Source organism: Myotis brandtii, unplaced genomic scaffold, assembly GCF_000412655.1.
Source record: "Myotis brandtii unplaced genomic scaffold, ASM41265v1 scaffold199, whole genome shotgun sequence".
NCBI lineage: Eukaryota > Metazoa > Chordata > Mammalia > Chiroptera > Vespertilionidae > Myotis > Myotis brandtii.
Genome location: NW_005357414.1, coordinates 2,225,678 through 2,237,689, shown reverse-complemented (window position 1 = coordinate 2,237,689; position 12,012 = coordinate 2,225,678). Strand labels below are relative to the sequence as shown.

General features: G+C 42.9%; 1 protein-coding gene across 1 annotated transcript; it reads right to left on the bottom strand.

The window, feature by feature from the left end:
* Nucleotides 1-7,459: 7,459 nt before the first annotated feature.
* Nucleotides 7,460-7,944, bottom strand: KCNE5 (potassium channel, voltage gated subfamily E regulatory beta subunit 5). The gene has a single exon (XM_005865237.2). The coding sequence runs from the start codon at nt 7,889-7,891 to the stop codon at nt 7,460-7,462; it is 432 nt and encodes a 143-aa protein (XP_005865299.1). The 5' UTR covers nt 7,892-7,944.
* Between the last annotated feature and the right edge of the window lie 4,068 nt (nt 7,945-12,012).

The window sequence follows — 12,012 nt, the reverse complement described above, 5'->3', positions numbered from 1 at the left end:
CTTTTTTCTTTCTCAAGTTGAAGAACAAATTTTGGGGTAAGGGATTCAAAAGTTCTGATTTGGATATGCTAACCTTGAGACAGGTTTAGCTACCCAAGTAGAGATGTTAGGTAGTCAGTCAGATATGCAAGTCTGGAGCTCAGAGTAGGAGTTCTAAGAATAAAAAAAATATATAAATTTGGGTATCATTATTGTAAAGATGGTATTTATATATGAAGGTGACATTTTGAATGTTGGAACTAGTTGACATCACCAAGGTAAAGAGAATAGATGGAAAAGAGAAGAGGTCCCAGAATGGAGCCTTCAACAATGGAAGGTTGAGGAGATGAGGAGGAACCAGCAAAGGAGACTAAGAAGGAAAAGGACTGGTGAAGAAGGAGGCAAACCAAGATCCTGAGGTATTATCGATGTCAAGAGAAAAGTTTCAAGCAATGAGTAATCAATTGCATTAAATGTTGCCAAGTAGTCATAGAAAAAGAGGACTAAGAACTGAGCATTAGATTTGTCAATATGCAGGTCATTGGTGACCATGACAAAGCAGTTTTCATGGTGTGGTGTAGATAATAACCCTATTGTAATGGATTTGGGCAAGACTGGAAACTACCATTACTAAACATTTACCCTGAGCTAGGCACTATGTTAACTACTCAACCTTACAACAACCCTGGGAGGGAGGTAGTATTTCTTACATCCAATTTACAGATGCGGAAAGGAGGCTTGGAGGTTAAGTAACGTTCCTGATATTACCCAGCTTGTGAAAGGCAAACCACAGATTTGGACCTAGGCAATCTGGCTCTAGAGCCCATGCCTTGTGTAGTACAATATTCTGCTTTAGGGGATGATGAAAAAAGTCAAAAGGTAAAGGTTCTTGAACTGGCCAGCCTCCTGGACTTGCTAGAGGAAAAGCCAAAACCACCAAGGGATGGTGCCAGGATAAAGACTAACCCAACTGATTCCAGAGCAGCCTCCTCCAAGTAGGGCTTGTCATTTGACTATGGCCTTGCTTTGGTAGAGTTGTATAGGAAGATGGCAGGAAAAGTATAGGAATTAGTCCTCAGGGGATCCATTCTAATATTTCTTCCTTCATTCACCTGAAACATTCCCCTCCAGTGTCCAATGGACAGAGATATAACTGGGAGCAGGCCAAGGGCTTCTTTCCCCTTCTGCCTCTCTCAGTTACTTCTATCTTCATCCCCATCCCACCCTCCACCCTAGGTTATTCACATGGAAATGCAGGTGCTCTCCTAGATGGCTGAAGGTTGCAATCCTCCCAATACCCCCAGAAGTAATGGGGATAAGGAAAATGCCAAAGTTCTGTCCTTAAGCTTACCACAATGAGTGGCTGCCAGAGCCGCCGTACTTACCCATATCAGATTTGAGAGTCTTAGGACAAACTCCCTCCTTCATACTTCTCTCCCTTACTCAGTGTTTAAGGCCACCATTAAAGATTCATTCCTTGGATCATCACTGGAATGAATAACAGTTTAAATGAAAATGAATAAGATCATTGGACCCTGGCAGTAGGGAAGGAACAATTTTGGAGAACTGGGACTGGAATGTCAGGGGAAAGCTTGAAACAGAAGAAGTAAAAATGAGATAAATATCAATCCTATAGTTTTGCCAAGGTCTGGTCCTGACCACAGTACCTCCAGAGGATTAGCCTCATGAGAAGAAGACCAAATTAACATGCCCATTGACTCCATTCTTTCTTTTCCAGGCCTGCTGGAGCTGCAACTTCTACTAGATCACATCTAGATCCTAAAAAGAGCCAAGGGGAGATCCCTTGTCTTTCCAGGAACCTGAGGTGTTTCTGTGAATGGGCATCTTATGGATCAGATATATGGGAATTCCACAAATTTCTACTAAAATGCAGTCATACATGGCCACTATAGTCCTCCCCAGAGTTCTAAGAGCATTTGACAGTAAGAGTAAGATGTTATTTTCCCCAGCTCGTGTGGCTCAGTTGGTTGGAGTGTTGTCTCACACAGCAAAAGGTAGCAGATTCGATTCCCATTCAGAGTACATACCCAGGTTGCATGTTTGATCCCCAGTCATGCAGGAGGCAACCAATAGATGTTTCTCTCTCACACCCATCTCTCTCTTTCTCTCTCTCTCTCTCTCTCTCTCTCTCTCTCTCTCTCTCTCCATCTCTTTAAAATCAATAATTAAAAAAACTGATTGCTCTTTTCTAAAAAAAAAAAAAAGGCACAAGAAGTAGGATGTGATTTGAGAAGCTGTGGGAAATACAGTACACCCCAAAGTGTAAACATTTCAAGATATCTCTCCTTCTAGATTCCACTGAGATCCACACTAGAGATATTTTTTTTGGATTTCACCCTCACATTGTTCTAAGTGATCTAGTATAAAATATGAATATCCTAGAGGGGGAGTCATCTGAAGCAATGATTAAGTCTTGCTGCTTCTATATAAAGTAATTTAGTGCTTGCCTTTTTCTGTGGCTTAAAAGGACACCGTGGCACCATAACAGGAATGTACTTAACACTTCTAATCTGTACACTTTTACAAATGGTTAAGATGGTAAATTTTACATTGTGTGTATTTTACCACAATTAAGAAAAGAAATGTAGCATAATTGATCTATTAATTTCCCTGTTGGTGGACATTTATGTATTTTCCAGGGTTATTTTTATACAGATGCCCCTCACTGTGGAAGGTTTTGTTTTTTTTTGCTTGAAAATACGGCCCCTGTGCCCTAAGATATGGCAAATAGGACCCTTGCCCTTTTTTCTTTGGAGTAACTAAGGAAAGAGCAGGTTTTATATATAGATATAGATATATAGATATGTAGATATGTAGATATGTAGATATATAGATATATAGATATATATGTATATGAGATATTCCCCTGTATCATCTGCATTCTTTTCAGAGGATGAAGCCAAGGCCACCAAGACTTTGCTCTTCTTCAAATCACAACTGAAGGGGGACTGATGGGGTAACCTGCTGCAACCTTTTGCACCAAGGATTCAGAATCTGGAGAAAGGGCCACATGCAAATGGATATACTAGACAAGAAATATAAATTTAGAAGTTATTGGGGGAACCAGGCGGAGACCTACTCTCTAGTGGAGTGGCTCTCCGAACCTCCGGTCCCACTGCTTTTTATTTACTAGAATATACATTTTCCCTTTAGCAAAGCAAACAGGCATATCAAAGGTAAAGTTTGATAAACAGTACCCCAACCATAAAATTATTTTTGTTGCTACTTCATAACTGTAATTTTGCTACTGTTATGAATCGTAATGTAAATATCTGATATGCAGGATGTATTTTCATTGTTACAAATTGAACATAATTAAAGCATAGTGATTAATCACAAAAACAATATGTAATTATATATGTGTTTTCCGATGGTCTTAGGCGACCCCTGTGCAAGGGTCGTTCAACCCCGAAAGGGGTCGCGACCCACAGGTTGATAACCGCTGGGTTAGGGGATTGCCCTGAGCCACTATTATCTCAACAGAACAATCAGTGCATAGCTTTTAGCCCTTGCTAAAGCCCAAGGTCCATCAGCCTTCTGACAGACCCCTTGCATTTATTATGCTAACTACTTGTTGGTCTTTGCCTCCAGCAGTAACCTGGTCGCATTTTCTGACATCTTGCACAAAAAGAAGAGTTAAATTAATAGCATTATTTGGCTTTCTGGACAGACTGTAGGTTGTGTCAAGTAACAAAAGGGGCTGAAAAGTTACCACCCACCTAATATCTCCTAAAGCCATTTTGAAAGATGGTTCAAGTTCACCTAAGATCGACTATTGACCAATTTAACCTATTCACCCTTGTTGGTCCTCAGTCATGCACCCTTACATTCACAGAGCACTTTAAATTGCTCTTCCCACTACTTCCCTCCTAAAGCCCACAGCCCATTCTTCTTTCCATCCATTCTCTTCTCTTATGCCCTCTCTTAATCACTGACCTATGTCTTCAAAAGCTATACTACAGTCCTGGTGGAGCCCTGAAAATACAATATTATTGTCATAATTTGTTAAAGGCACTGTGGACATTTAGGAAAAGGGGAATAGAATAGGATGGTGAGACAGTTATGTGCAGATTCCTGGTATTCCATGATTCTGAGAACGGGGGAATTAGGCTCAGAAATCTGGCAACTAGTGGCCAAGTCTCTCCAATCTTCTTTTTAAGCAATGAGAGTAAACTTTACATAATGAAGAATTTACTCTTCCCTCTTCCCCCAACAACTTCCCAAAGAAGGAAAATGAAAATATAAACTGAACATCTTATGCTTTTATAGCTGCTGTACTTTCCCTAGCCTTTCCCCACATGTTATTTCACTTGACCCTCAAATTCCCACCAGTGGAGTCGGCCCAGAGAGGTTAAGTATTTCACTCTTAGAACAAAGCCTGCTAATTAGCAAAGCTAATGCTGGACCCCTGTTCCCCTGATTTTGGCCCTGCCTTCTCTCCAACACCACATTTACTTTAGCATTCAGGCAAGATTGTTATTGTTTGGAAAGTATTTGTTGATACAAATCATGTGCAGATCTTTGGTTTCTAAGAGATGGCAAATTGGAACAAAGATGATAAAAACAAAAAAAATGAGAGATCCCATTTATATCCCACTAGAAAAGTGAATCAACAACACAGAATTATGTCTGTAATGGAAGAAAAGCTTCCATTTCTTTTTGCACTATGAACACTTTCAGATATTGGAACTCAAAACAACTTCTGGTCAGGCTTTGTTCCACGTCTCAAGTTCCAAGTAAGAGATTGTGAAACTTCTTAATTATTATTATGAAGCAAAGTTCTGAACCTGAAGTGAAACAGGATCTGCTTACACAGAAGAGAGAAATAGACTGCTGGGTGGGTTGAAAAAAGCAGACTCTAATTTATTAGGATCACATTAAGGAGAAGGCTAATATTTTCCCAATTTGTACAGTCAGCTCATGCTATTCAGGAAATACATTATCAAAACTGGAGGCTAGCCAAACATCTAGTTTTGCTTTTCTCTCTCTCTATTTTGCTGAGCACAATATGATCACTTCAATGCCGGTGACACCTCCACTGGGTGGTAGAGTGTCCAGACTTCTGGGAAACTTCATCATCTGAGACACAGTTACACCCCTGAAGGTGTTTGAAGAAAGCGACTGGCAGTAAAGGAAATCACTCTTCCCAGGCTAGTTCACTTTTTTCCCACTGGGGAAGTTCTGTAGCTACTCTTGCTACATGTTCTTAATAACTAACCTAATCATCATAAAAAGTTTAAAATATTTTTAAAACCAAGATTTTTTTTTCTGTAAGATTTGTTTTACATAGCTGGCACATTGATGTTTGTCATGGGCATTGTCTGAACTGATCCCAGCTTCCTTCCTTCCTTCCTTCCTTTCCTCATTTATATGTTTCATTAATAAAACAATCTTGTGTCCCAAATTATGCCACATAAGTGACTGACATTGTTGTACCTGAAATATAGACACTGTTGTAATGATTGGTCCCTCGGTATGCCAGATAAATGAGGGGCACTGTTGTACTTGAAATACATTTCTGGGGAATGGCCCCTCCAGAATGCATCTGGCATGGCTAAATATATGTGCCCTCACTCCACATACCACTCAGGACTTCCTGCCTGGCCTGGAGATGATTTCACAACATCCCCTCTCTTCCTATCATTGTCTGGGACTGTTGCCCAAACCCTGGCCCCCACCTGCACGACAGGGGACTATCTTAGTGCTGAAACTGGGACTGGAGAGGAGCCAATGGAGCAAGGCCAGTGCATCTTCAAGGAGTTGACCCTGGGAATGAAAGTAAGATCATTTAACTTATTAATAGCTCCAGTAAAATACCAGATGGGCTACGAAGTTAAAATCAATGCCTCAGACGAGGTTTGTGTATCATCAATGCATTTAAGTTACCCATAACATCTTTGTCCAGCTATTACTGAGAAACCATCAGTATTTAAGCAAGTTGGCTTAGTGTTAAGAGGTGATTTTATGTATTTGATGAAGACCAAACAGCTATCATCAGGTATAAGCATTTAAGCCCTAAGCAGACAAGTTTCTGATGACCTTCTTGAGACAAGGATAATAAATCAATAATTATACACTTCTAAATTTATCCATCATTGGGTAAGATTGCTTAGTTCAAACATCTTCCCTCTGACTTAAGATTTACACTATTTGGTGACCTTTTCCTCTTTTTAATAAGCCCTTTGTTTGCAAGAGTTACAAAATTGCCTTCTAAAATTTAACTGTGATAATAGCTATGACAGGTATGAGGAGTGTTTTAAGTGTATCCTGAAATACTGCAAAAGGAGAGTGGGAAATTCTTCCTTTGAAAGTGCTTCAGAATTAAGGAAAAGTATAAAAGTCATTCTAATTTTTGAAACACTTGAAAAATAACCCATTTAGCCCTGCAAACCTTTTCTTCACCCACAACCACATCTATTCTATTGGAACTGGATATATAGATATAAATATCACCACAATCCAACCTCCAAACCTAAACATCATTTCAAAAACAAAACAAAACAAAAAATCCTTCTCTAAATAGTACTTGGTCTCAAGGCTGGGATCTTTGAGAGAAGAGTCTTAGGTTATTATTTAAGCAACCTTTATTACCTGCCTCTGACATTCCTCAGGTTACAGAGCAGGGGACATCTGAGCCTTGCATTCCATGGATGAAGCAGACAGCTGCCATAACAACTAAACCAATAGAGGAGAAGCATTTGAGGTATTGGGGTGATTCATCCAGCAATGATTACTCATCGCAGAAGATGGATGGCAAAGCTACTAAAAATCAGGCAAGTTACCTTTGGGGTGACAACTGGGTGCAAGAAAACCATACAGTTGGGTCATAGGTCTTCCCTTCCCATTTGTGCCCCTCTCCCCCTTCAGTCCCTATTATGTCCATTCTATTCCACAGACTGGTCCTAATGTCCTGCTAGCTCCCTGCTGAAAGAGGGAGGGAAGGAAATGATATCTAAAGTCTCTCCATTTTCGTTGTCTCTGTCCCTAAGGCAACAGGAAGCTGGAGCTGCTGAAGCGGGGCCTGGCAGTGATGGCAAGTCCATTGGCTCTGCAGAGTGAGCAGTCCCTGGCAGCCCCTGGAGCAGCTGCCTGTTAGATGGCCCAGAGTTCTGATAGACTTCATTGCTTCAGTTCAGTGCCAAGTGTTGGATGTGTTGGATTCAGTTCCCAGAGGGCTTGAGTGTGGGCTGTCTGAAGAGAAGAGAGCAGAGGCAGTTTTAACGCAGTTGCATGTGTAGGGTGGGAATGGAGGGGGAAGTGAATCGGGGGAAGCAGGAGAGAGGAGAGAGAAGAGGGAGAAACTGGCCCCGAGTGGGTAGGATGATGCTTCTTCCAAACAAGGTTTTCTGGCTGCTCATCACTGTGTGGGCCTTAGGTGAGGTGAACCCTGGAAGAGGAGGAAAGGAAGAGGCAGGGACCACGCCAGGGATAATAAGAGAGCTGAGCTGCGGTCGTGGTTCTAGACCCCCTCGGTGCTCTGGGCGAGAGCGGGCAGTTCCCCAGGGGCGAGCTGATGGCGTCTCTCAGCCGGTGAACCGGAGGCAGTCTCGGCGTTGCCTGCGGCCAGGGCGCCTCCCATGACCCACTGGTGTTCGGGGCAGGCCTGGGACATCTGGTCCTTGGCTTCCATGAGCTTGCGGGAGCGGGTGTAGGCCAGGATGAGGCCTCCGGCCAGGCACGCATAGAAGATCATGATAAGCAGAATATAGAGATACGCGTCGTCGCCCTTGGGACTGGTCACTTCGCTGCCCAAGAAGGTGTCAGGCACGACCCCCATGCCCCTGTTGGGTCCGAGGCCAGCGCCCAGGCCACTGGCGTTGCCCCGGTGCTGCAGCTCCAGCAGCAGGCGGTTCAGGAGGGTTCGCAGCCGCTGGCTCTCGCTGCAGTTCATGGCTGTCTGGGAGTGACAGGGCGGCTCCAGGACCCTGCTGACCTTTCCCCCTGGACGAGCGTTAGCAAAGAACAAGGTGAAGGAACCCAGCTCTCCCGCGGGCTAGGATACACAGTGGCTGGGGGTGCCTGCTGCTGGGGCCTCCTTATTCCTGAACCCTTGCCCCTCCTCCCCTTCCCCACCACGCCCCCTCCAGTCCCAGGCTGGCTCTTCCCAGGATCCGGCTGTCTCGCGGCTCCAGGGAATGGGGACAGCTGGTGAGGGGAGAAGGAGACAGGGAGGGGGTGAGGCCGGGAAGGGGGAAGGGGGCGGGGACTCAGAATGCGCGAGACCCTAGGCATCACAGGCTGTCAGGGCAGCTTGCTGGGGCCAAGCCTGGACCCTGGGCTTCGGAAGAGATTTCCTTCCAAGTTCTGGCCACCTGCCCTGCAGGCCCTGCTTTGTCCCAGGTATAATATCTGGCCCCCCAAAGCAGTCTCTGGCCCCCCAAAGCAGTCCCTGCCCCGGGTTCCTTCAGCTCTTCAGTGAAGCGTTAGCCGAGACCCCTTTCATCATCTTATGGCAATTACTATCATAGACAAAGGACCCTGGCCTAATTTTTTAGCCCCCCTTCCCTCAGTGGAGGACAGTATCTTATTCAGAAGACGCTCAAACCAAATTCGGTGACTGAATGGTTAGGCACTTGCAAGAAAATCCAAAGCAGAATAGGACTCACTGGTTTTCCAATAAAGTTTCTGATAATACACCAACCTCCTTGGAAGTACTCTTGCTCTGATCTCCTGACATGTTTTTAGAGATGCCCACACATCTTAGCATGTGAGTGCCCCATCCATGATGTGACCCCGTTTTAACAAGGTAAGCCACCTTCCCAGAAAGGAAAGCAAGTTCTTCCATTAAAAGGAGCAGGGACATTAAACTGGCCCTTTGACTACACTGTCTAAATGTCTCAGGGACTGAAAATTGCCAGTTTTAGAAAATATACTCACTTCCCCCACCTGCATCCAGTTAGGCCAGTACTCACTGTACCTCTCCAGAGCTTGGCCACAGGTCTAGGCCCTGATGGGTTGTGTGGCAGCCACTTTTTTTTTTCTCAGAGGGAATCTTCTTTTAGGGGAAACAAGGCAATAAGACAAAGATCAATCCACAGTATATCAAACTGGGAACAGATTCAACTTCACAAAGGAAAAGTGCTCAAAAGACAGTACATAGGGAAAAAAATGAGGTAGTTCTGGTTAGATCTGGTTGCAAGTGGTTGCCAAGTGAGAATAGAAAGGATGAAAGAAAAGTATACGCCTTTATGCACACCTTGAAAATCAATCTGCATGTTCCAGAGCATGCAGTCCAGGGGCCATTTAGTCTGCAGGTGCTACGGTTTAAAAAGGAAGGTTTTCTGGTACTTCTGCCTACCATCCTCTAAGGAGCTACCTACAGCCTCTGTTGTTGGGGTATGTGTTTGGCACAAACTATACTTGGGGTCTCAAACAGAGCCTTCCTTGCTTTAACAGCCTCTACCCAGGTATCTGAGACATTACACATAATCCTGACCAGTGGCTCCCTCCCAATCACCTTGCCTCAATGTCTTCACTTCAGAGGGGCTCAGGGAAGAATTGATAAAGTGACTTGGCGTGACAAATTCCAGAAGGTACATACAGGAAATTCTCAAAATAGTACCAGCCTAGGGACAGGACTGTTAAGGTAAAAGACTGTTCTTAAAACATGCCCAGAAATCTCTAGGGATTATTTGTTGGGGGGCATGGAAGAGGAACCCCCTTCACTATAGCATAAAAGGAGTCACTTAAACTTATATTATATTTTCAACAGTTTTTGAGCTAGAGGGATTATTCCTGTTTTCAGAAAAGGAAACCACTTCAAGTGGTTAAATAGCAGAACTAGAATGACAAAGCTTGATCTTGTTCTTCTCAGTCCTAACACATTAATCTTGTCACATGGGTGGTATGCATGAGCTACCTCTATTTCCCCAGCTTTGTCTTCCCTAGAACCTTCTAGAGTTCAGAACTTGCTGTTAAAACCTCTCTCTATAAATAAATTCAGTAACAACTTCCTCACCAAATTCAAGGGTTTCTGCTCAGTTTGAATGTTTGACCTCAAGGATGAACTTGATACCATCAAACCACTTACTCCTTCCTGTAACTGTGCTGCCCTTGGCTGTCATGACATTGAATTCTCAATTTTCTCTTCTTATCTCTCTAAACCAGCAGTTCTCAACCTGTGGATTGCGACCCCTTTGGCGGTGGAACGACCCTTTCACAGGGGTCGCCTGAGACCATCCTGCATATCAGATATTTACATTATGATTCATAACAGTAGCAAAATTACAGTTATGAGGTAGCAACGAAAATAATTTTATGGTTGGGGTCACAACATGAGGAACTGTATTTAAAGGGCCAGAAGGTTGAGAACCACTGCAAGCCATCAGTCCCTGTCTCCTTCACTGGCTCCTTTTCTTTCCTCCTCCCAATAACTGTTGTAATCCTTGAAAACTCAGTCCTCAGCTATTCTCTCTTAACATCCATTTCATTGGAAAGTGTCTCCTTATATGGTTTCCACTACCACTTGGCATATATTAGGCAAATTTGAATATCTAGCTCTGATTCTTCCTTGGTAACATCTCTCAGATCCATCTGCTCCTTCCTTTCTGATTTTATTGCCACAAGTTTAATCCAGGCTCTCATTACCTCAGGTCAAATATGCAAACTGAGAGTCTTCTGGCAGATCTCCCTGCCTACAACCCAATCCACCCTTCTATGGCTAAAATAATTCTCCAATACTACTTCCATCAATTCACCCGTTATTCAGAAACTCAGAGTTTCTCTGCATTGCTTTTTTAATAGAGTCCCATCTTTTTTGGTGGGCCTTAAGTCCTCACCATCAATAGACACCATCTCCTCACCTTTGCACTTGTAGAACAGCATATTCCCGGAGTTTCTCTTTGCCTTTAGCCTTCTTCAAAATTTACTAACTGAGGGGAGCCTTGCTTGAAACCTTTGTATGTGTTCTCAGAGTCTTTATACTCCCCCTTGTAGTGCCCCAACTCAGACTGCAGCATTCAATGCAGAAAATTTGGGAAATACAGAAAAACACCAAGAAAAAAATTACCAGTGCTGTATGCACACACACACACACACACACACACACACAGCTCACACATGATTTTGTATCCTATTTTTTTATTTAATGACATATTGTGAATTTTTTCTATGTCAATTCTTATTTTATAACATCACTAGAGGCCCAGTGCATGAAATTAGTGCACAGGTAGGGTCCCTAGCGGCTGCTGGGTGCCAGCCAGGGCCTCCCTTCTCCTGGCTGCCTGCTGCCACCGCTGGCTGGGGCCTCCCTTCGCACCCGCCTTGGCCTGGCACTGCCCGCTCACTTGCTCCACCATCCCACAGCAGTCCCGCTCTTGTGGGGCCCATCAGGGCCAGCAGTGCCTCCACTGCCCCCCACTGCCAGTACCACATTGCTGATGCCTGCCATGTTCCATGCCACTTCCTGTTGGTCAAATTCCTGCCCGTGGGGACAATTTGCATATTAGCCTTTTATTATATAGGATTTTATTGTCTACACAGTATTCCAGACTATGAGTCTATCATTATATATTTAAGCTATAATATTTTATTATGTCTGCTATAACCTACATTACATACATATATATATGCTCAATATATGTATGTATATAGGGAAATATATACACAAAAAATATTAACAAAAGGTTACCACTTGGTCAATAATAATGTCAACAACAACAAAAAGTAAAAAAAAAAGAGGTTACCACTTGGTAAACAGATTATGATTTTTACTTTATATTATTTTCTGGTTTTGATTTTTGCATTGATTAGAATGGTAATTTTTCTGATCTATTTTCAAAGTTCAATAAATTCTTTTTTCAACTGTCTAGTCCACTGCTTAACCTTCTCATTGAGTTTTTAATTTAATTGACTGCTTTTACTATTTCTAGAAATTCTGTCTGGTCTTCTTCAAAACTATCTGGTTTTTTTTAAAAAAACAATATGATTTTTCTCCTTTCTTTTCTTTTTTTTATCTTTAATTTCTTTATTGGTTAAGGTATTACAAGGGTGTCCTCACCCCCCCTCATTAAC